At 37.9% G+C, this 24,367-nt stretch overlaps 1 protein-coding gene across 2 annotated transcripts in view; it reads left to right on the top strand.

Moving 5' to 3' along the window:
- The first annotated feature begins 9,333 nt into the window (after positions 1–9,333).
- The window catches only part of ANKRD13A (ankyrin repeat domain 13A), a 115,543-nt gene continuing 100,509 nt past the window's right edge, over positions 9,334–24,367 (top strand). The window contains exons 1-4 of one of the 2 annotated variants that reach the window (XM_053702094.1): positions 9,334–9,528; positions 14,034–14,166; positions 19,789–19,913; positions 23,835–23,880. In XM_053702094.1, coding sequence (XP_053558069.1) covers positions 9,385–9,528; positions 14,034–14,166; positions 19,789–19,913; positions 23,835–23,880 — 448 coding nt within the window. In that variant the 5' untranslated portion in view covers positions 9,334–9,384. Of the gene's footprint in view, positions 9,529–9,555; positions 9,691–14,033; positions 14,167–19,788; positions 19,914–23,834; positions 23,881–24,367 lie in introns of those variants that run through there. The other variant, XM_053702095.1, reaches the window with a different exon arrangement.

Below are 24,367 nucleotides of genomic sequence, written 5' to 3'. Positions count from 1 at the left end.
AAAAGATAGATAATCCCTTTATTCCCCAGTTTTGCACAGAAAGCATGGTTATATTAATACACTTTTTACCTCTGTGATTACCTTGTATCTAATCATCTTCTGACTGCCTCCTGATCAGATGACTTTATCTATTGACTTGCATTTAAGCCAATTAGTGTTGTGTTTGTTAGAATCCACGGGTGTCAGCACAATGTTATCTATATGGCTCACATGAACTAGCTTCCCCTGATGTGAAAAGCGAATACAAAAGCATGCGATCATGGGGCTGTCTTTTTAGGGACTTAGAAACAGACAGAAATTTAGAGGTTTAAAGGTTATAAAGTATGTTAATATAAACATGTTGGTTGTGCAAAGCTGGGGAATGAGTATTAAAGGCATTATTTATCTTTTTAAACAATAACAATTTTTATGTTGACTGTCCCTTTAAGGCTGACTTTGGTAGGTTCAAAATGGTAGCATCTGTTAAGATGTTATTAACCCTGGAATATGTTTGGTGCGGGTAAGAATAAAATGTATAGTCTTGTTAAAAGGTATGACATTTCCTCCAAATATCATAAATGGCTAGATGTGTAAAATACTTTTTCAATTTTGTAAAATATATCAGAAGCCCCGGGGGAGATATCTTGATAAGAGTCTTAATTCCAAATTAAAGAACTAAGAAGAGGCACCCATAGGTATTCTGCATCCTTTATCTCTTTGAATGTGAGTTTGGTAAAATGAAATATCTTTTTAAATTAATATGCCCTCATCATTCTTGTTCCTGAAGTTCAAAGCAAAAAAGACTTGTCCAAATCCCTTAAAAGACCAATTGGTTCCCTTCCCTTGATAAAATGGGTTTCATGAAGCATCTCTATATCAATTTTAAAGTTAGTAAAGTTTCTGAGTGCTTGCAATCTTTTTTGTGGTATATTTAACCATGTAATGTTAGCAAATTCACTATATTTGAGTGTAGAGTCATAAACTAGAGACTGTTAAACAGTGGGGAGAATAGGTAAAAGTCTGTTATTATGAGGATAAGTTACTTCTCATGAATACTCATTAGCAATACAGTTTTGTGGAAACAAAAACAAATTACTTTGAAAAACATATGTAAGACCAAACCTTATGAAATTACACACATCCAAAAACCTTAACATTTTGGTATTTATGGGGGAATGGATGACCCCTCCCCATGGTTAAAAGTTAGTGCAAAGTAATAGAACACATTATCTAAAGTACAATATACTTTATAAAATAACCAACAGGCAAAATAATGCTAAAACCTTTGCCCGAAGATCTTTCTGCCAATGGCTGCCACAGAAGAAGCAAAGAAATAGAAGAAATTAAAGAAAAATAAACAAGAAAGTCCAAGAGTCTGATAGCCAAAACATATCAACAGAAGTCTCATTCCAGAAAGAAGAGGAAACTGAACTGGAGAAATAATCAGAAAAAACTATTAAAGTGATTGTCAAGTTGAACAACTTTCTGACTACTATATAAAATTACTATAAAAAACAGGGGCACTTTAATTGATTTTTTTTTTTTATGATGCAGCATTTCTAAAATATTTACTATTTAGGGATGGTAAACATTGTGCGGTTCTTATGCCCGCATCTCCTACTTTCGTTAGCTGAGGGATGACGAATCCAGCTTCATCCAATCATTGCCTTTATGTAATGATTGGATGAAGCCAGATTTGTTATCCCTCAGCTAAAGAAATTAGGAGATGATGGGGGCGAAGGAACCGCACAATGTGTACTATCTCTATATTATTTAATTCATAGGTCCTAAAGAAACAAAAATGATTAGAATATTAGATATACTTGTGGAGTCATGAAACCTCCAGTGTGAGAATCCTTACAGAGTGGCACTCTCCATTTCTGCGTCCTACATGGAGGGATGTCGAGACTACAGTCTGACGCTCACTGCCTAGATTTAAAGGGTCTGCATCCTAATTATAGGAACGTACACCTGGAGAACTCAGGTGTGGGAATTATTATAAAAGCTCATTCAGCCCATTTCTCTTGGCTGAGTTATTGTTTCACTTACCTTGTTCTTTTCTCCTGACACAAAGCATACTTACAATGTACCTGTGTATGCTCACCTTGCTCCTGAGATCAAGCATACTTACAGCCTTCTTCAAGCCAGCTGTACCTAACTGGTATCCTTTGACAGTCTCACCAACATTACCCACTTGGTATCCTGTGCCTGATGAGAAACCTGTGTCTACTATACCAGTGACAGCTTTCTTATCCCTAGTCAATGTTGTGTGAGCTATTGTCCCACATTATCTAACAGAGATATTTAGACTAGGACAATGTTAAAGTTCAGGCTTGCAGACTTTAAAAAAGTAGAAACTATACATATAACAGCACAGTCAGTCAGCCGTTGTGGAGGAAAAAATGTAGCGTCTTATACCTTATTTTCTGGACAGTAGTCCAATGTCATCTCTGAGATTTAGGCCAATATGTTTCATAAACCTCTTTAGCAAACATTTAGTTTAAGGCCCAATTCTAATACAAAAGAGTCTAAGTTGTCAAGGATTTTGTATGTTAGCTGTTTTCCAATATGCTGAACTATAAGACTAAAGGGATATCCCCAGTGGTATTTTATAATTTGGTTTTGCAGTGCCAGGGTTAGAAATCTGATTTATCTTCTCTTTTGAATGGTAAGAGAGCTGAGGTCCAGATAAACTTGAATCCCATTTTCTTGGTATATGATCATTTGTTGCATTCTAGCTCTTTGCCAAAGTGACTCCTTGTCTTTAAAGTTTAAAAATGTAATAACCATGTCCCTTGGGGGAGCTGATGGAGCTTGTGTAGGTCAGAGAGTGCAATGGACTCTTATTAAAAGTATAGTCTCAGGAGTCTCAGGATTCGAGTTAGGGCTAATGTATCAAAAGAGGCCAATAAGATAAGACAGCAATTGCTCCAAGCTAACTTCTGGGATTCTATGTAATATTAAATTGTTTATTTTGCCCCTGTAACAATGTAATCAGTGTCACGGCGAGTAAGCATTTGCTGGGAAGTGTTCACTTATGTGTTTAAGGACTCTTGGCCTTCTTCCAAGCTCTTAATTCTAGATCCCAACTCTCCAAGATTTGTTCTAAGCTGTGAAAGCTCTTCTTTGATTAAAAGTTTTCATCATTCTATATCTAGTTTAGAAGGCAAATTGGCTATGTGGGCTTGAATTTGTGAGAGTTGGTCTGAAGATGAATCAGTTAATGTTTATAAAGGATTAGTTGTCATGTTTGTTTGTTCTATAGGGGTATCTTTGGCACCTGCTGTTGTATGTATCTGAAAAAAGGAACTCACTGATGGGGAACTCCAAGGTGTACTCTTAGTGATCTTTTTTTTCTAGTATACTCATTTTAGAAGTCATAAGATGTCAACAGGAGCTCCAGTTTAATGTCATAGTGGATATCCTGTCTGTATCTGTATATGTATTACTTTGGCCCTGATGATCAAAAGTGCCACAAGGTGGCAAGATATTCAAAAGGGATCTGTTGCCATGTTAAGAATGCTGGCAAAATATTCAAATGGGCTGACAGTACCGTTTAAAGGTAGAATCACAGAGAGGCATTTTACCATACATTTCAATTAGTGGCGATGCTGCTCTGATACTGGAGATATAATCAAAACAGCATCGCCACCTACATTGTAAATGTAAATCATCCCTTAAAACAGTACTGTATGACAATACAATTTACATGTGTCACCAGAAACTCAACCCCTGTTCTTACAATACAATAGTGAATTAAAAATATCAATAATACACCTATAGGTGCTGCGGGATTATGGGTATATGATAATATTGAACTAATATTCTATTGTGTCCTTGGTTGTGTATTTTTACAATATTGGGATCGCTATTTAATTTTATTTAAACAATTATTACATTTGACTTTTTTTCTAAAGGTATTAGTAGTAGTAGGCCTAACAAAAGGGCTTGATAAATTCCTAATTCCTTCTGTAAAAGAAATTAAAAGTTTATTTAAAGGTGGGAATCAATTAATCTATATTCCTTAGAGTAGGATTCTGTAAATTAGCTAATCCTATGTTAAAGGGATACTAAACCCAAATTTTTTTTCTTTTATGATTCAGATAGAGCATGCAATTTTAAGAAACTTTCTAATTTACTCCTATTATCAATTTTTCTTCGTTCTCTTGGTATCTTTACTTTAGAAGTAGGAATGAAAGCTTTAGGTTCAGAACCTGGGTAGTGCTTGCTGATTGGTTGCTAAATGTAGCCACCAATCAGCAAGTGCTAGCCAGGGTGCTGAACCAAAAATAGGTCAGCTCCTAAGCTTTCATTCCTGCTTTTTCAAATAAAGATAGCAAGACAATGAAGAAAAATAATAGGAGTACATTAGATAGTTGCTTAAAATTGCATGCTCTATCCGAATCATAAAAGAAACAATTTGGGTTTAGTATCCCTTTAAGGGTGATGATATAAGGTCCTGAAATATATATACAGGGAGTGCAGAATTATTAGGCAAATGAGTATTTTGACCACATCATCCTCTTTATGCATTTTGTCTTACTCCAAGCTGTATAGGCTCGAAAGCCTACTACCAATTTAGCATATTAGGTGATGTGCATCTCTGTAATGAGAAGGGGTGTGGTCTAATGACATCAACACCCTATATCAGGTGTGCATAATTATTAGGCAACTTCCTTTCCTTTGGCAAAATGGGTCAAAAGAAGGACTTGACAGGCTCAGAAAAGTCAAAAATAGTGAGATATCTTGCAGAGGGATTCAGCACTCTTAAAATTGCAAAGCTTCTGAAGCGTGATCATCGAACAATCAAGCGTTTCATTCAAAATAGTCAACAGGGTCGCAAGAAGCGTGTGGAAAAACCAAGGCGCAAAATAACTGCCCATGAACTGCGAAAAGTCAAGCGTGCAGCTGCCAAGATGCCACTTGCCACCAGTTTGGCCATATTTCAGAGCTGCAACATCACTGGAGTGCCCAAAAGCACAAGGTGTGCAATACTCAGAGACATGGCCAAGGTAAGAAAGGCTGAAAGACGACCACCACTGAACAAGACACACAAGCTGAAACGTCAAGAATGGGCCAAGAAATATCTCAAGACTGATTTTTCTAAGGTTTTATGGACTGATGAAATGAGAGTGAGTCTTGATGGGCCAGATGGATGGGCCCGTGGCTGGATTGGTAAAGGGCAGAGAGCTCCAGTCTGACTCAGACGCCAGCAAGGTGGAGGTGGAGTACTGGTTTGGGCTGGTATCATCAAAGATGAGCTTGTGGGGCCTTTTCGGGTTGAGGATGGAGTCAAGCTCAACTCCCAGTCCTACTGCCAGTTTCTGGAAGACACCTTCTTCAAGCAGTGGTACAGGAAGAAGTCTGCATCCTTCAAGAAAAACATGATTTTCATGCAGGACAATGCTCCATCACACGCGTCCAAGTACTCCACAGCGTGGCTGGCAAGAAAGGGTATAAAAGAAGAAAATCTAATGACATGGCCTCCTTGTTCACCTGATCTGAACCCCATTGAGAACCTGTGGTCCATCATCAAATGAGAGATTTACAAAGAGGGAAAACAGTACACCTCTCTGAACAGTGTCTGGGAGGCTGTGGTTGCTGCTGCACGCAATGTTGATGGTGAACAGATCAAAACACTGACAGAATCCATGGATGGCAGGCTTTTGAGTGTCCTTGCAAAGAAAGGTGGCTATATTGGTCACTGATTTGTTTTTGTTTTGTTTTTGAATGTCAGAAATGTATATTTGTGAATGTTGAGATGTTATATTGAAGAATCTCTGAAATTAATATTGTTACCACAGAGTCTTTTTTTAACTTTCTACATATGAATGTATATATCACATACAGTATATGGTTATCCACTGAATATTATATTTATATGTGCATTAAGTTAATTTAAAACTATTAAATAAGCATTGTGTATTTATCATTAAATGGGTTATTTAGTAATTACTGTTGTATTGATTTTTTGTTAATTTTTTTTTATTTTCAATGCTTTACTAAGAATGAAATTGAAACTACAAATAAGTTCCCAAACGCAGTGGGTAGCATATAACAAGTCATGAAAGATTCATAGTACATAATACAAAATTGTCTCTGATAGCATTTTCACTATACAGGTTGATACAGTGAGGATCGCAAGTGAACTGAAAATAAGGAGGATGTTAATCATATTGTCAGAGAGTGCAAAAGGAGATAGAAGGAGAGAGAAGAGAAAGAGGGGAGGGGAAGAAGGGAGGGAGAGAAAGGCTCTTATGTAAGAATAGTATTTGGGTTGAATGGGCTTGGAGGATCTGTCTGCAGGTCTGCCCTAGGGTACCAATTAGGCCTAAATAAATTGGTCCAGTCTTCCCAGATCGACTCAAAAAGGTCAATCTTATCTAGCATAAAGAACACATTTCTTTCCATGGAATTAATATAAGCCATGATATCTAGGACAGAAACCCAGGACGGGGGACTCTGCTGTTTCCAGGCTCTAGTGATCGCAAGTCTGGTGGCTGAGAAGAGGTATACGCACATGTAGCTCTGGTACTTGGGAAGGGAATGCAAACCTACATATAATAGGGCTGTTTCTGGGGACTTCGGGACATGTATACTTAATCTGGCTAATAGGATGTACACCATGTTCAACAGAGGTTTGAGTTTGGGGCAGTCCCACCATATGTGGAGGGAATCACCTGGTCGTCCACAAAGTCTCCAGCACTGGGGAGTGGGAATTAAGTTAAGTCTAAAAAGTCTCATGGGTGTGAAGTACCAGTGAGAGAGCAATTTGTAATATGATTCAAAGAGGGTCGTGCAGTGTATGGCTTTTGCCGTGAGATCAAAGGCCCTAGACCAAAGGAGCTGAGGTAAACATAAGTGTAAGATGTCTTCCCATTTCTTTATATGAGAGGCCTTATCATCTGGAGTTGCCCCTTCCACAAGCAGGTAGAAATGTGACAATGGTTTGCAGATTTTTCCGCCTTTTTTCCACATAATTTCCCAAATGCTCAATGGGCGGGGAGATGACAGGGTAAATCCCCAGTATCTTAGTATACTCTTAAACCGAGTGTATTCAAAGCATAATTTGGGAGAAGCAGCCTGTGAATCAGCAATTTGGGTCAAGGATAGGTAGACGCTTGGAGAGTGGGGTGTCTGTTGTATTGATTTTAAAAGACTCTAAAGTGTTATATTTGATTGTAGTTGCATTATACTCACTGATAAATATTATTGGTTTATTAGAAATGTTGTAAAGCTTTTAAAATCTGTACTGAGTAATAGGCATTTATTTAAGATTTAAAGTGACAGTCTAGTCAAAATTAAACTTTTATGATTCAGATAGAGAATGCAATTTTACCCAATTTTTTTATCATCAAATTTGCTTTGTTCTCTTGATATTCTTTGTTGAAAGCTAAACCTAGATAGGCTCATATGCTAATTTCTAAGCCCTTGAAGTCCACCCCTTATTTCAATGCATTTGACCGTTTTTCACAGCTAGAGGGCATTAGTTCATGTGTGCCATACAGATAACATTGTGACCACGCCCATGGAATTACAAATGAGAGGGCACTGATTGGCTAAATACAAGTCTGTCAAAAGAACTGAAATAAGGGGGCAGTCTGCAAAGGCTTAGATACAAGGTAATCACAGAGGTAAAAAAGTATATTAATATAACTTGTGTGTTGCTTATGCAGAACTGGGGAATGGGTAATAAAGGGATTATCTATCTTTTTAAACAATAACAATTCTGGAGTAGAATGTCCCTTTAATAATTATACATTATGTTCATAATTAGTGAGTGGCACTGATTGTTGAGTTATTATAAAGTTTACAGTGCTATGTTGGATTCATTTCAATCTAACCAAGATAATCAGATAATCATACTATATTATTTGATAAGCGTATTGATTTGTCAGCATTGTATAAAGCATTTTGATTGGTATACTGGCCTTTTATAAGGCTATTTAGTCAGATAGTTATATTGTACTTCCTGAGAACGCTATTAATTTATTGAATTATAGTTACAATTGTAATATTTGGGTCATAGCCATTAATCGGAATTTAGCAATGAATTATATTATGGTAATTGGTTGACGTTATTGAATTGTTAAAGGGACAGTCTAGTCCAGAATAAACTTTCATGATTCAGATATGGCATGTAATTTTAAACAATTTTCCAATTTACCTTTATCACCAATTTAGCTTTTTTCTCTTGGTATTCTTAGTTGAAAGCTAAACCTAGGAGGTTCATATGCTAATTTCTAAGCCCTTAAAAGCCCCCCCCCCCCCTCTCAGGGCATTTTGACAGTTTTTACCATTATAGGGTATTAGTTAATGTGTGTCATATAGATAAAACTGTGCTCACGCGCACATGAAGTTCCTATGAGCCCGCACTGATTGGCTAAAATGCATATCTGTCAAAAGAACTGAAATAAGAGGGCAATTTGCAGAGGCTTAGATACAAGATAATCACAGAGGTAAAAAGTCTAAAAAATCTAAATACGTAGCAGATTAATCAGCAGGTTCACTACTATTGAATAAGCAAAGGTAAATGTATATGGAGTGTTTACTGTCCCTTTAAAGGAAAGGCGTGATTTCTTTCAGGGAAACAAAATGTTGGCAAACATATAACGATGCGTCTTTGTGTTTTTTTTGTTTTTTTTTATATCCTTGCCCAATCAATTCCAGCCACACATATAGGGTAATGTGAGAGAGAGGCTTGGAACGCAATGATGGCTGCTAAAAAACAGCTGTTTATTAGTTTACACTTTCTTATCTACTACTACATTGATATCCTTACACGAAAAGACGGTGCTGTTCCGCTTGTTTTATTCAAATAAGCTGTAAATTAGTAGGCCTCCCAACCCAAACTTGCATTTTTCTTCTTGTACAGTGTTCCCCAGCCAGCATCCCTAGATTAGTCTACATCAACCAAATTCAGAGGGGAGCTATGTATCATGGTGTAAGTTAAAAGTGTGATGAAGACAAATGTAGCTTAAATTTATTTAATAAACGATCAGTTTAAAAAAATAAAACAACCTATAATAAATGTCATCTACTAATAATTATTCGACGACCACTGTTTTATTATTTATATGTGCTTCCCTGTTGAGTTGACGTGATCCTGCCTTTGACGTGGACGATACCATGTGCATAATCTAACGGGGTTACCCAATATTAGGGCCCCGGGGTCAATGCTCACACAGAATGTTGTACTGAGCCTGACATCACAAACGGGTTTATACAATTTGTTTACTTTCAACGTATCATACATGGAACCTTTTTTTTTCGCAGAGCCGTTGTTGTCTTGATGCTAGTGACATTATCCCCCCCTGTAGCCGACACGTGGGCGTATCCCGTCACTTCCTTGTTTTGAAAAGTTGTAACTGGGTGTCCGGTGCTCCTGGACGGCCCGAGGAGGCAATGAGCTCAGAGAGTAGTCAGACAGAGGGTGATGTCCCACCGGCTACTATGAGTCCTCCTACGGAAACCCGGTTACGTTATCCGCTGCATGTTCTTGTCTGGAATAATGATTTCCGTGCGTTGGAGAGGGAGCTAGAGGGAAAGGTAAGAGCTGGTGACACTCCTAGTCTGTGTGTAAGAGCCATACGATGGGAGCCAGAGAATTGACTGTGTCTACACAAACATCAAGGCTATAATTGGCTTTGTCTCTACGCAACTGAGATGAACAAACCTGCAAAAGAGCTGTCAGATAACATTATCTCTCAGGTATCTATCGCTATTATTAATCTAATATCTGTATTGGGAGGTAAAGGTTGGTATACTAAAAATTATTTAAGGATACATAGAACGCTGTTTGGTGAATATTGATTAGAATTTAAGGGTGAGGCTGACACACCAAGGCCATACATATCTCTATATGTAGTATTGAGATTATGAAGCCACCAGATATTAATAAGAGTTGTTATATGTGTATCTAATAAAAAGGGAAAGCTGAACAAGCAAGCCCAGTACTCTATTAAAGTGAACCATGCTAAATATCATCTGGTCCTTTTACTTTCAGTTTTAAACATGTACCTCTGATTGGGATCACCCTGTTTCCTCCTTTTGTTAGATGTGCATAATCTACAGCTATATTATATAGCTCAGTTTGTGTGGCTGGGCTGTTGTTCCTAGACACTTCCAGTTCACAATAATAGCATAATTGACTGGGGTAGATCTTGTAGGGCAGACATTTCATGAACTGTTTGTGGCAAAGACAGCCTCCTATGACACATTTAACCCCTTAGCAACCAGGATGTGCCCTTTACGTGTGTGGCCCTCTAATAGCATGGGTCTCTCTGAAAGTGGCTAGACGGAGCTATTACAACATGGTCCTCTCCTGGAGGCAGTGGGCTATAGCGGTGAGAGCCACGCTATTAAACCCCAACAGAGGAAAATGCCCAGCGACGTGCAGAGTACGTTGTCGGACGTTAAGGGGTTAAAGTTGCTGAGTTCTTTTGTAGTTTCATGGCTATGTGATCAATTTTATGCATCTACTATGGCCATTATAGATAAATTCCCCCCTCCCCTTTTTTATATTGTTTACTGAATGTCATTTAACTCCTTCATGTCCGGGGCAAGTGTTGAACATTGGAATGAAGTTCCGATGTAAACCTTTGTTTGAAAAACAAAATCACGCGATCAACAATGCGTTCATTTGAATTCAAGGCATGGCCACCAGTCCTATCATCCTTTTGCTTAAAGCAGGAGGCTGCAGGACACCGAATAACACAAGATGTTCCATGCTATCCTAAGGGTGTTAAAGATAGCATGTAATGTCCTAAGGGCGTTAAGGGGTTAACACTTCCCTGTGTGTGTGCAGGAAGATGTTGTTTAAAATTGTGGCCTAGAGTGCCAATAATGCCTCTGCATCAGAAGCAAATATCTATAGCTTCAGTAGCATAATGTACCAATCTGGTATCCTATATACTTTATTTAGACAGAATGCTATTGCAACCTAGCCTATAAAGAGTTCTATGCAATGATGGAATATTACTGGGAAATTAAAGATAATCCAAAGGATACACAGCGCTAACATGCACATTATTATATTATTTTCAACACAAGCCTGCAACTCATTCTGAAGATATTAGCTGATTTAAAAAACAACAAAAATACATACAATGCTTGATCGTGACCTGGAACTTAAAATAATTTCCCAATTTAGACAATATGTGAATACATTTTACTATGTAATATTTGAATGTACCCTAATATATTCTACTAACAGGTCCTACTCCTAATGTAATAACCTAATGCATCATTAAATTTTGACCTGTCTTGTTGCTTAAAGAATCAGTAAATTAAACTTTCATGGCTTCGAGTATAACATTAAAAAAACAATCCTCTGTTGTATAGTTAACCTATGTAGCTCATAGGAGCTCAGGAGCCTGCATGTGTCTAGCACTCTATGGCATCAGTGTGTTCACAATGTTTGTAGCAATGCTATACAATGTTACAAACACTGCTGCCATAGAGTGCTAAAGACACGTGCACGCTCCTGAGCTTCTATGACTCGGCCTAGGTTTATACTTCAACAAGAAAACAAAGAAAATTTGGTAATAGAAGCAAACTGGAGATTATCTGTCTGAATCATGGAAATTTAATTTTTAATTTACTGTCCCTTTCATTTGTCTGAACATTCAGACAGCACTAAATTCTAAATATTTTAATGGTATGTTTGTAAACTCATTTATCATCCTCTTTGTAGTCAATTAACATTAAATATTGAATCTTGTTTCAATAACTTTTTTTGTTAGCCATACAATTTTTTTTTTTTTGTAATTATAAAGAAGTGTTGTATGGCTAGATTGCCTATTGGTTTAGAGGTGAAAACGTCACCTCAATAAAAAAACATAGTTTTGCTGTGGGTGACCAGACTGGTTATAGAAATATAATAACGGAGCTAAAGTGTATAGTTTAGTGTGTCTAAAACCCCCCCCAGAGAAATGATAAATTAAGGTATCAAAATTAATATAGACTAAGAATAGGATTGCAGTATAGGTTTAATTTACCATCACTTTTAAGATGTATTAGTGTCTTATTTTTTTTAGGTCAGATGTTCCTGTGCAGAATTTTTTTTATGCTAGTGATAAGTCACTGCCCTAATGCTAGTGGCAAGGCTTTTTTCTAATCATCTGCTTAGCATCACTCATGTTGATGACAAACCATTAGTTTCAATAAGCTTTTAAGGCATATTAAAGTACAAAATAGGGTTAGGAAACCCTAAGGAGGTGCGCTCATATATGATAAAACCAAACAGAGGTTTAATCAGGAACAACAACTCAGAATGGCGGCCGCTCTCCCAGAAGATGTAGTCAAATGAAGATTCTGTGAAGACAGAAGAGGAGGCTCCACATCAAACAATATCGTCAGGACAAAGATACAGGTAAGACAGACAAATGGCAACTCCACATAGGAGAAGGCACGAACAGTGCCATCTACAGGCCGGGATCTCTTAGTCGCCCGACAGACACACTCCCGGTATCCAAACGCCGGTCACATGGTCGCGTCTCACCAATCAGGATTGCTTACTCGTCAGGCACCAGCGTCCTCGATACCTCCTGCACAAACTTAAAGCGCACATAACAGGAAGCTCAGCTAAGCTGGAATGTTTTCTCAGTTTAAGACCCAAAGCAGTCTGGCTGTAGTCTGGAGCTCCACTCTAGACAGGAAACCTAGAGTGGAGCTCCGGTCTGCAGCCAGACTCCTTTGGCTCATACACTGAGAAAACATTTCAGCTTAGCTGTGCTTCCTGTTATGTGCGCGGGAAGTTTGTGCAGGAGGTATCGGACGCTGGTGCCTAATGAGTAAGCAATCCTGATTGGTGATTCGCGACCACGTGACCAGCTTTTGAATACGGGGAGTGTGTCTGTCGAGCGACTAAGAGGTCCCGGGCCTGTCGATGGCACTGTTTGTGCCTTCTCCTATGTGAGTTACCATTTGTGTCTTACCTGTATCTTTGTCCTGACGATATTGTTCAATGTGGCGCCTCCTCTTCTGTCTTCAAAGGGATGGGATTCAGACAGAGCATAACATTTTTTAAAGTTTCCAATTTACTTGTATTATCAAATTTGCCTTGTTCTCATGATATTCTGTTTTGTAAGACATACCTAGGTAGGGGTCTGGAGCACTATGTGGCAGGAAATAGTGCTCCCATCTAGTGCTCTTGCAAATGGATAAGATTCTTTCAAAACTGCTGCAGTATAGTGCTTCAGACACGTGTGAACTTCTGAGCTTATGCCCCTGGTATTCAACAAAAGATACCAAGACAATGAAAAACATTTGATAATTGAAGTATATTGAAAAGGTTTTTTTTTTTATTTCATGCTCTATATGTATCATGAAAGAAAACACGTTCTGTTTTGTGTCCCTTTTATCTTATTTTTTTCACCAGTACAAATGTTGACCTATTAGAATAATGCCATACACATTTTGTAATTACAACATTGTTCTGTAGTACTGTAATACATTAACATACTAAATGTGTGTGGGAACAATTCCAGCCAAACTCCACCCAGCTCTTACCTTATTTGGAGGAGCAAATGTGGACTTGTGTGGTATAGACAGCTAACCACTGTCATTTTGTTTGCAAATATTACATTGTTTTGTCGTTTTCTTTCAAGAGAGTTTCTGCTGGGGCAAATATGTGGTAGGGTTAGTTGAAGCCTCCCACATTCACATCAAATTTTCAGAATTTAAAAATTTTATTAAAAAATTTGACAGTTTTAGAGTTAAATTACATGAAAATGGTGGAAATAAATAATAAAAGTATATTGCAACGTTATTATACTAGAGATAATTAAATCTGTATATTACAATCTCAAGGGGTTTTAATATCCCTTTAATACTATGCCGTGGTGAGTCAGGATTGTAATTATGGTTATTGTAAGGGATTACACAAGGCAATATTATCAACAAACTGGTTTCTCAATATCTTTTTAAGTGTCATATTTTCAGTGCTTCACCTGTTTGTTGATCTTCTTTGGACTGGATAGATATTTTAATACAATAATTTAATGAAATATTTGAAAATGATATATTTTTCATGTATGTGATATCATCTGCAGGATATAGAAGAGCTGGATCCTCGAGGGCGGACTCCATTGCATCTAGCTGTATCCTTAGGGCACCTGGAGTCAGCCAAAATTCTACTAAGACACAAGGCAGATGTCACCAAAGAGAACCGAGATGGGTGGACAGGTAGGCTAAAAATATAGATATGGGGTTATAACATTGCTGTGATCTCATTTATACACATTTTTCTTATTTAAAAAAATAAATAAAAATATGACAGTTTCTTCTTAACATGCCATAATCACTAGAAGGGCCCCAAAGCAGTTGATTAGTATAGGAGGCCAAAGTATCTTAAAATGACATACTGTGCACTAAGTAGAACGTTGTACCAGTCAACAAAAAGTGAATATTTAAAGAATTGGTATAATTAGATATAAATGTTTATCTACTTATTTATATTTAACCCTTTCGTGTTAGGGCTAAAGTGCCTACATCGGAACAACTGATGTAGACAAATTACAATAAAATATTACATTTAAAGGGCAGATACAATTGGGTTGTTGGGCTGTTATATAACATCAATCTGACATTTGTATGGAGGTCCGACTCTAAGTTGAACAGTCCTTTACTTTCCACACTACTGCATGGGGCAGAAAGATATTTTTGGGCCTTTTTAGCCAGAGCTGGCAATCTGTTTATTAACAGCCCAGTACTTCAGGGGTTTGTCTGAACGAGGTACAGTGATCTCTCCTACAATAATACAAATAACAGCAATTTGTATTGGCAGAACAGTTATTTTTAGTTTAGTCTCCACTCCAGTTTAAAATGAAATGGGAACATGCAGTTTGAAAAAACGCCACAAGATAGCATATGGGTAGGAAGTAGAGGTATCGGTTTAAGTATCGGTACATTTGCACGAGTACAAGTACTCATGCAGATACTTGGTATCGGTACTGATACCAGTATCGGTATCGGTGCATCCCTACTTTTTACCTCTGATTACCTTGTATCTAAGCCTCTGCAGACAGCCCCCTTATTTCAGGGCTATTTATTTATTAGCTATTGATATTTTAGCCAATTAGTCGTGTCCTGCACAATGTTATCTATATGGCACACATGAATTAGCAGTATCTTGTTGTGAAAAGCTAGTAATAAAGCATGTGATAAGAGGCTCTCTATAGTGGATTAGAAACCGGCAGAAATGTAGTGGTTTAAATGTTATAAAAGTATATTAATATAACAATGTTGGATTTGCAAATCTTGGAATGGGTAGTAAAGGTGTTATCTAGCTTTTTAAATAACAATTTTGGTGTAGACTGTCCCTTTAAACAGTGGTTATTAGTAGGAAGTACACACCTGACACTACAGTGCACTTCTAATTTATTTAAAACTGATTTTACTTCATATTGTTCCTGCCAAAACATATGTTCAACATGTTTAACCGCTTCACTGCTGGGACTTTCAGAGAAAACCTTTCCCTACAATAACGGAGAATTTTTAGCTTTTTTGCTATCTCTCCATTTAAACAGAAATAGAGCCTTGTTTTTTTTTTTTTTAAACCTGTCAAAACTATATATTTTTTTTTTTAAGTAGACAACCCAAGGTATTGATCTAAACTTATTTTGGTATATTTAATGCTGCCATTTCACCGCCAAATGCAATCAAATAAATAAAAAAATAAAAATAAAAAATGTTTAACTTTTTCACAAACTTTGGTTATCTCACTGAATTTATTTACAAACTGCTTGTGAAATCATGACACAAATAGTTGTAAAAGCTTCTCTGGGATCCCCTTTGTTCAGAAATAGCAGACAAATATTTTTATTTATTTAACCTTACAAGCTACCTAATTATCCCCTTCACTGCCGGGAATAGGGGTCCTTCTATATACTAAAAAGCAATAGCAAAGCCATATTTGTCTGCTATTTCTGAACAAAGGGGATCCCAGAGAAGCTTTTACAACCATATGTATAATTAAAATTATACAGTGTGTGTAATATATAAATATTACACACACTGTATAATTTTAATTTTTTTTTTCTTCAGTGTAGTGTTCCCTATTCGTCCCTCCTGCACCTTCCTTTTTTTTTTTTAGTTCTTCCCACTTCCGCCACCTCTTTCACCCACCTCCTTCCCCCCTCTGCTGCTGGCACCAGCAAAGGATCATTACAGATGATACACGCAGTGTCAGTTTGTGTCAGCTCCTGTTACAAATGGAAGTGCAGAACACTTTTATTCCAGACAACCATTGGCTGCACACTCTAGTGACCTATTTATTACTGTATCTAATTGGCCACAACAGAGAAGGTAACCTAAGTTACAACATGGCAGCTCCCATTGTTTTATAGACACTAAAACTTTGCACGTATTTTGTCAATATTTAAACACAAAATGAAACTTTAAAAAATACATCTACTTGTTATTCTCAGACTAATCTTTTATTTGAATATATCATTCTATCTGGCATTTATTTAGTGTTTAATGTCCCTTTAAGTTAGAACACCTTTGAGTTCTTTTAAAGAAGGTTCTTGCTACTTTTGGAAGAATCCAAATCTGTTGCGGAGACTCCAAAGAGGTCTAGTAAGCTTAATAGGGTATATGATGTACCCTCATCTGTGGAAGTATTTCCAGTTCCAGACCATATGGCAGATATTATAACTCAGGAATAGGATAAACCAGGGATTCCTTTTTCCCGTCCCCTGTTTTTAAAAAGATGTTTCCTGTTGCTGACTCTATTCATGGTGCCCAAGGTAGAGGGAGCTATCTCTACTCTGGCTAAGAGAACTACTATTCCTATTGAAGATAGTTGTTGTTCTTTCAAGAATCCTATGGATAAGAAGCTTGAGACCTTTTTAAAGATGTACATTCATCAGGGATTACACTGGCAACCTGTTGCTAGTATTGCTACAGTTGCGGGGGCAGCATCTTATTGGTGCGATGACTTATCTAATCTTATCCTAGTAGAGACTACTATAAAGGAGATCCAAGACAGGATCAAGCTAGCCAATACCTTGGTGATACCAACATGCAAGTTCTTAGGTTGGGTGGTAAGATTTATGCTTTTACTGTTTTAGCTCGCAGAGCTCTCTGGTTAAAATCTTGATCTGCAGGTGTTACATCCAAGTCCAAGCTTTTATCTCTGCCTTTATAAGGGTAAAACCTTGTTTGGATCAGGTCTGGCAGAATTTGAAATTATTATTTCTGACATTACAGATGGAAAGGTTTCTTTCCTACCTCACCTTAGGGTCGCCAGAATTCTAATTTTTGTTTATTTCATAACTTTTAGGGACGGAAGTTTTCCTCTTCCAAGTTGAATCAATCCAAGTCTTCTTGGAGGTCGAGTCAGCCTTGGAATAGGGAGAAGCAAGCTAAGTAGCCTTCCGTTGATCCTAAATCAACATGAAGGGGCCGCCCCCGATCCTGTAGTGGATCAAGTGGGGGCAGGCTTTTTTCAGCAGGCTTGGATACGTGATGTTCCATATCCTTGGGCCATAGATATAGTATCCCACGGTTACAGAATAGGATTCAAATATTGTCCTCCTAGGGGCAGGTTCCACCTGTCAAGGTTAACTGCAAATCAGATAAAGAGAGAGGCCTTCTTAAACTGCGTAAAGGACCTATCATCCCTGGGAGTGATTGTTCCAGTTTCTCTAGAGGAACAGGGTCTAGGATTCTATTCAAATCTATTTGTAGTTCCCAAGAAGGAGGGCACTTTTCGTCCCATTCTGGACTTAAAGTGTCTCAATCAATTCTTCAGGTTTCCGTCCTTCAAGATGGAGAACATACGTTCTATTTTTCGTTTGGTCCAAAAGGGGTCAGTTCATGACAACCATAGATCTGAAGGCCGCGCATCTTAATGTTCCTATTCACAGGGATCATTATAAGTATCTAAAGTTTGCCTTCCTGGACAAACTTTTCCAGTTTGTTGCCCTTCCTTTTTTCCTTGCTACAGATCTCAGAATTTTTACAAAGGTTCTAGGGGCTTTGCGGGCAGTGGTGAGGTCCCAGGGTATTGCTGTGGCGCCTTATCTAGATGACATTCTAGTTCAAGCGCCATCTTTTAGCAAGATCTTATACTGCAATGTTGTCTATTCTACGTCCCTACGGGTGGAAAGTGAATCTGGGAAAAAGTTCCCTTGTTTCAGATACAAGGGTTTGGCCTTGCAGGATCTGGCTCGCGTATCTGGTGACTATGTCATCTCTTCCGCCATGGAGGTTACCTTTCAGGAAGGACCTTCTACTTCAGGGTCCCTTTCTTCATCCAAATCTGGTTTCTCTGAAGCTGACTGCTTGGAAATTGAACGTCTAAGTTTGGCTAGACGTGGCATCTCTGAGAAAGTCACATAATTTACCATAGGGTATGGTGTAAATACCTTTTTCTTGGAACAAAGTAAGGGTTCCTCAAATTTTGGCTTTTCTTCAGGAGGGCCAGGAGATGGGTTTGTCAGTCAGTATTTTGAAGGGTCCGATTTCTTCTCTGTCCTTCTGCATAAACATCTGGCAGTTCTGCCAGTTGTTCAGTCTTTTTTGCAGGCCTTGGTCAGAATCAGACTTGTGTTTAAATCTGTTGCTCCTCCTTGGAGTCTTAACCTTGTTCTTAGAGTTTTGCAGCAGGTTCAGTTTGAGCCAATGCATTCTGTTAGTATTAAATTACTATCTTGGAAGGTTTTGTTTCTTCTTGCTATTCTGCTCGCAGACTTTCTGAATTTTCGGCTCTGCAGTGTGATTCACCTTACCTTATTTTTCATGCTGATAAGGTGGTCCTTCGTACTAAGCTAGGGTTTCTCCCTAAGCTAGTGTCGGATCGCAATATTAATCAGGAAATTGTTTTTCCTTTTTGTCCTAATCCTTCTTCCCAGAAGCAACGTCTTTTGCATAACTTGGATGTTGTGCATGCTCTTACATTTTACCTTCAAGCAACTAAAGATTTTCGGCAGACTTCTGCCCTGTTTATTGTTTTCTCTGTTAAGCATAGGGGTCAGAAGGCCACTTCTACCACTATTTTTCTCTCTGGTTAAGAAGTGTTATTTATTTAGATTATGAGACAGCTGGACATCAGCCTCCTGAGATAATTACGGCTCATTCCACTAGAGCTGTTTTATCCAAATGGGCTTTCAAAAATGAAGCTTCTGTGGAGCAATTCTGTTAGTCGGCCACTTGGTCCTCCTATTCATACTTTTTCAAAATTATACAAATTTTGATACTTTTGCCTCAGCTGAGGCTTCCTTTGGGAGAAAGGTTCTTCAAGCGGTGGTGCTTTCAGTTTAGGTCCTCCTGTCTTGTTCTCCCTCACTATTCATTTTGTGTCGTCCTTGCTTGGTTATTGGTTCCCACTAGTTATTAGGTTTTGTGGACTTTCCATGCCATAAGAAAGAAAAAAAACTTATGCTTACCTGATAAATTTATTTCCGTGCATAGAGAGTCCACGACACACCCTTATTCAAATTAAGATGGCAGGTTTTTTTTTGTCTAGTCCTCATGCACCTCTATACCCTTGTGTTATCTTCTTTTTCCGTTTCCCTTGGGCCGAATGACTGGGGTTATGGGTAAGGGAAGGGATACTTAACAGTTCTGTTTGGGTGCTCTTTGCCTCCTCCTGCTGGCCAGGAGTGAATATCCCACTAGTAATTAGAATGTTTTGTGGACTCGCCATGCCTGGAAAGAAATACATGTATCAGGTAAGCATAAATTTAGTTTTTTAGACATTTCTGTGTAATGCATTATGTAGGCATTTTTTTTTTTTTTATTTCTTATGCTCTTACATAAAATACATTCAGTCTGTAATGTGCTGCGTTGTGTTCATTGTAGTTTTACATGAGGCAGTAAGCACTGGGGACCCAGAAATGGTGCAGATGGTTTTGCAGTATCGGGAGTTCCACAAGGCATCTACAGCTCTTGGAGGGGTGCCTGAGCTTCTTAAAAAGACATTGGAGGTGAATATATCTATATACTGTTGTGTCAAATAGTAACATTGTTGATACAGTGTTATGTATGTGTGTGTGTGTGTGTGTAATAATATAATATATAATTTGGCTGTGTTTAAAAAAACAGTAGCCAGAATGCCTTGGATAATTAATAATAATAATAATAATAATAATATTGTATATATAATTATCTCACAAAAGTGAGTACACCCCTCACCCTTTTGTAAATATGTTTTTTATATTTTTTTTTCATGCGACAACACTGAAGAAATGACACTTTACATTGTAGCAAAGGAGTGAGTGTACAGCCTGTATATCCGTATACATTTGCTATCCCCTCAAAATAACTCCACACACAGCCATTAATGTCTAAACCGTTGGCAACAAAAGTCAGTACACCCCTAAGTGAAAATGTCCAAATTGGGCCCAAAGTGTCAATATTTTGTGTGGCCACCATTATTTTCCAGAACTGCCTTAACCCTCTAGGGCATGGAGTTCACCAGAGCTTCATAGGTTGCCACTGGAGTTCTCTTCCACTCCTCCATGACGACATCATGGAGCTGCTGGATGTTAGAGACCTTGCGCTCCCCCACATTACGTTTAAGGATGCCCCTTAGATGCTCAATAGGGTTTAGGTCTGGAGACCTGCTTGGCCAGTCCATCACCTTTACCCTCAGCTTCTTTAGCAAGGCAGTGGTTGTCTTGGAGGTGTGTTTGAGGTCGTTATGTTGGAATACTGCCCTGTGTCCCAGTCTCCGAAGGGAGGGGATCATGCTCTGCTTCAGTATGTCACAGTACATGTTGGCATTCATGTTTTCCTCAATGAACTGTAGCTCCCCAGAGCAGGCAGCACTTATGCAGGCCCAGACCCTGACACTCCCATCACCATGCTTGACTGTAGGCAAGACACACTTGTCTTTGTACTCCTCACCTGGTTGCCGCCACACACGCTTGACACCATCTGAACCAAATAAGTTTTTTTTTTTTTTTGGTCTCATTGGACCACAGGACATGGTTCCAATAATCCATGTCCTTAGTCTGCTTGTCTTCAGCAAACTGCAGGCTTTCTTGTGCATCATCTTTAGAAGAGGCTTCTTTCTGGGACAACAGCCATGCAGACCAATTTGATGCAGTGTGCAGCATATGGTTTGAGCACTGACAGGCTGACCCCCCACCCCTTCAACCTCTGAAGCAATGCTGGCAACACTCATACGTATATTTCCCAAAGACAACCTCTGGATATGACACTGAGCACGTGCACTCAACTTCTTTGGTCGACAATGGCGAGGCCTGTTCTTAGTGGAACCTGTCCTGTGAAACCGCTGTATGGTCTTGCCCACTGTACTGCAGCTCAGTTTCAGGGTCTTGGCAATCTTCTTATAGCCTAGGCCATCTTTATCTAGAGCAACAATTCTTTTTTTCAGATCTTCAGGGAGTTCTTTGCCATGAGGTGCCATGTTGAACTTCCAGTGACCAGTTTGAGAGAGTGTGTGAGCGATAACACCAAATTTAACACACCTGCTCCCCATTTACATCTGAGACCTTGTAACCGTACTGGGTCACATGACACTGGGGAGGGAAAATGGCTAATTGGGCTCAATTTGGACATTTCCACGTAGGGGTGTACTCTCTTTTGTTGCCAACGGTTTAGACATTAATGGCTGTGTTTTGAGTTATTTTAAGGGGACAGTAAATTTACACTGTTATACAGGCTGTACACTCACTACTTTACATTGTAGCAAAGTGTCATTTCTTCAGTGTTGTCACATGAAAAGACATCATAAAATATTTACAAAAATTGGAGGGTGTACTTACTTTTGTGAGATAGTATGTGTATATATAGTAGTAACAAAGGGAGAGGACTCAGGGTGTCTGAGGAAGGGGATTCGGTCCCCGAAATGTCACTACTTTTCACAGTAAAGAGTTTTTTTTAAAAAGACCAGAGTGTGCAAGTCTTCTTTTTCAGTTGTGTGTGTATATATGTGTGTGTATAATCTATCTCAATAAAATCATATTTAAAAATGTTTTATTTTCAATCATGATATTTTTGAGAACTTTCTCTGTAGTGATCTGGGATGACCATCTTGTAAACTTAAAGGGACACAAACCCCAATTTTTTTATTTTATGAATCGTATAGAGCACCCAATTTTTAATTTACTTCTGTTATCAAATTTGCTCCATTCTGTTATTCTTTGTTAAAGGAGCAACAATGCGGTACTGGGAGCTTGCTGAACACGTCAGGTGAACCAAAGTTGAGTGGCATATATATATGCATCCACCAATCGGCAGCTTCCAGCAGTGCATTGCTCGTTCTAAGCTTTCCTATATATCCTTTCTAACAAAGGATACTAGCAGAACAAAGCAAACAAGGTAATAGCAGTAAATTAGAAAATTGTTTAAATTTGCTTGCTTTATCTGTATCATGAAACATTTTCACTTTGGCTTTACTGTACTTTTAAGTTTCTTTTATATATGTTATTTTTTTTTTTTTTTTAAAGGCACATCATAAAGCTTATAGAATGCAATTCAATATTGTTAGACAGAAAATAAGATTAAATATTTTACAATGTAATATCGACATCTTTCACCATATTGTTTAGTTATGAATTTGAAAACAAGTTAAAACGCGCATCATGGGTAATATGAAAACTTCTTGTGGAACGTAAAGGCTGTTGCAGTCTATAGTAGAAAAAATCTTTACAAGTCTCTTGTAAGAGAGATTATAGTATTAATTCCTGCTCCTTTTGTATTCATTGTGTATAAAATCCTTCTTAAAGTGAAAGTCAATCCTAGCGTTTTTGAAATGCTAGGATTGACCATTGGAACAAATAAAGGGGACTTTTAGTCATGAAGTATAAAATACTTCATGCAGAAAGCTCCTATATTTGTTTCAAGCGTTTGCGGCACTGAGCTGCTCAGGCAGCCCACGGCAGAACGCTATTTGCTGCGAGGTTTCCCCGTCTTAGCAAATAGCGTGCAAAAAATCCGGCGCCAAGCCAGATTTCCCGCACAGCTATTGGCTAAGAAGTGAAAACGTCACCTCTCAAGCAAAACAGCGTTCTGCCGTGGGCTGCCTGAGCAGCTCAGTGCTGTGAACGCTTGAAACAAATAAAGGAGCTTTCATTATTATGTATTTTATACTTCATGACTGAAAGTCCCCTTTATTTCATTGGTCAATCCTAGCGTTATACAAACGCTTGGATTGACTTTCACTTTAAAATGCTGGCTACTCCATTTTATATAAACAAATCCCTGCTATAGAAATGACATAGTTCTATTGTTTACAATGCAAGCCTGACGGATGCTTCTGAGAAGGTTCCTAGATGTACAAATTCCTGTGATGAGTTGTTTGAAATGTTCAACCCTTAAAGCTTAAAGGGATATGAAACCCAAACATTTTCTTTTGTGATTCAGACAGAGCATACCATTTAAAAAAACAAAACAAAAAAAACTTATCAAATTTGCTTTGTTCCTATGATATCTTGTGTTGAAGAGATACCTAGGTAGGCATCTGGAGCACTACATGGCAGGAAATAGTGCTGCTGCTATCTAGTGCTCTTGCAAAACTGCTGCCATATAGTGCTCTAGAAATGGGCCGGCTCCTAAGCATGTCTGCTTTTCAACAAAAGATAAATGGAGAACAAATAAATTGATAATAGAAGTAAATTAGAAAGCTGTTTAAAATTGCATGCTCTATCTGAATTGTGAAAGAAAAATGTTGGGTTTCATATCCCCTTTAATGTACATCTATGAATGCACTAATATTATGTTTTGGGAGTCGTCACACCATGCTTTGGTTAGATACCATTCTGTCAGTAGTCGAATAGACTCATCTATGCCAACTCTTCTTTTAATTTGGAATTATAATTGTACTAATAAAAGGTTTTTAATTTTTTTTATATATATATATATTTTTTTTTTTTTGAAAGGCATCTGACTTTTATGTTGAAATGAAGTGGGAATTTACTAGTTGGGGTAAGTTGTTGTTTTCCTGTAAATTGTTTAACTAATGCAAAAAATAGATTCCTAAAATACAGATTTAGTGACTACTTATTCTATATATGTACTATAAATATATTATTAAAGTCATAGATATGACACCTAAAATAGTTATCATATTAATCATAGAGTTGAGGAAGTTACTGTTGAATGCATGATAGTTATTCATTATTTATCATTACCCAGCTGGGTAACTGCCGCTGCTGATTGGCTTACTAGCTGTGTCTGCTCGGCACCATTAGTTTTCTGCTGCTACTTAGTGGTACTTTAGGGACAGTCTAGTCAAAATTAAACTTTCACGATTCCAATAGGGCATGCAATTTAATACAACTTTCCAATTTACTTGTATCATCAAATTTTGCTTTGCTCTCTTGGTATTCTTTGTGGAAATCTAAACCTAGGTTAGGTCATATGCTAATTTCTAAGCCGTCGAACTACCTCTTAACTCAGTAAATTTTGACAG

The sequence above is a fragment of the Bombina bombina genome, chromosome 2, assembly GCF_027579735.1.
Source record: "Bombina bombina isolate aBomBom1 chromosome 2, aBomBom1.pri, whole genome shotgun sequence".
NCBI lineage: Eukaryota > Metazoa > Chordata > Amphibia > Anura > Bombinatoridae > Bombina > Bombina bombina.
Note: the sequence above shows the minus strand (reverse complement) of the source record. Positions and strands in the feature narration are given on the sequence as shown.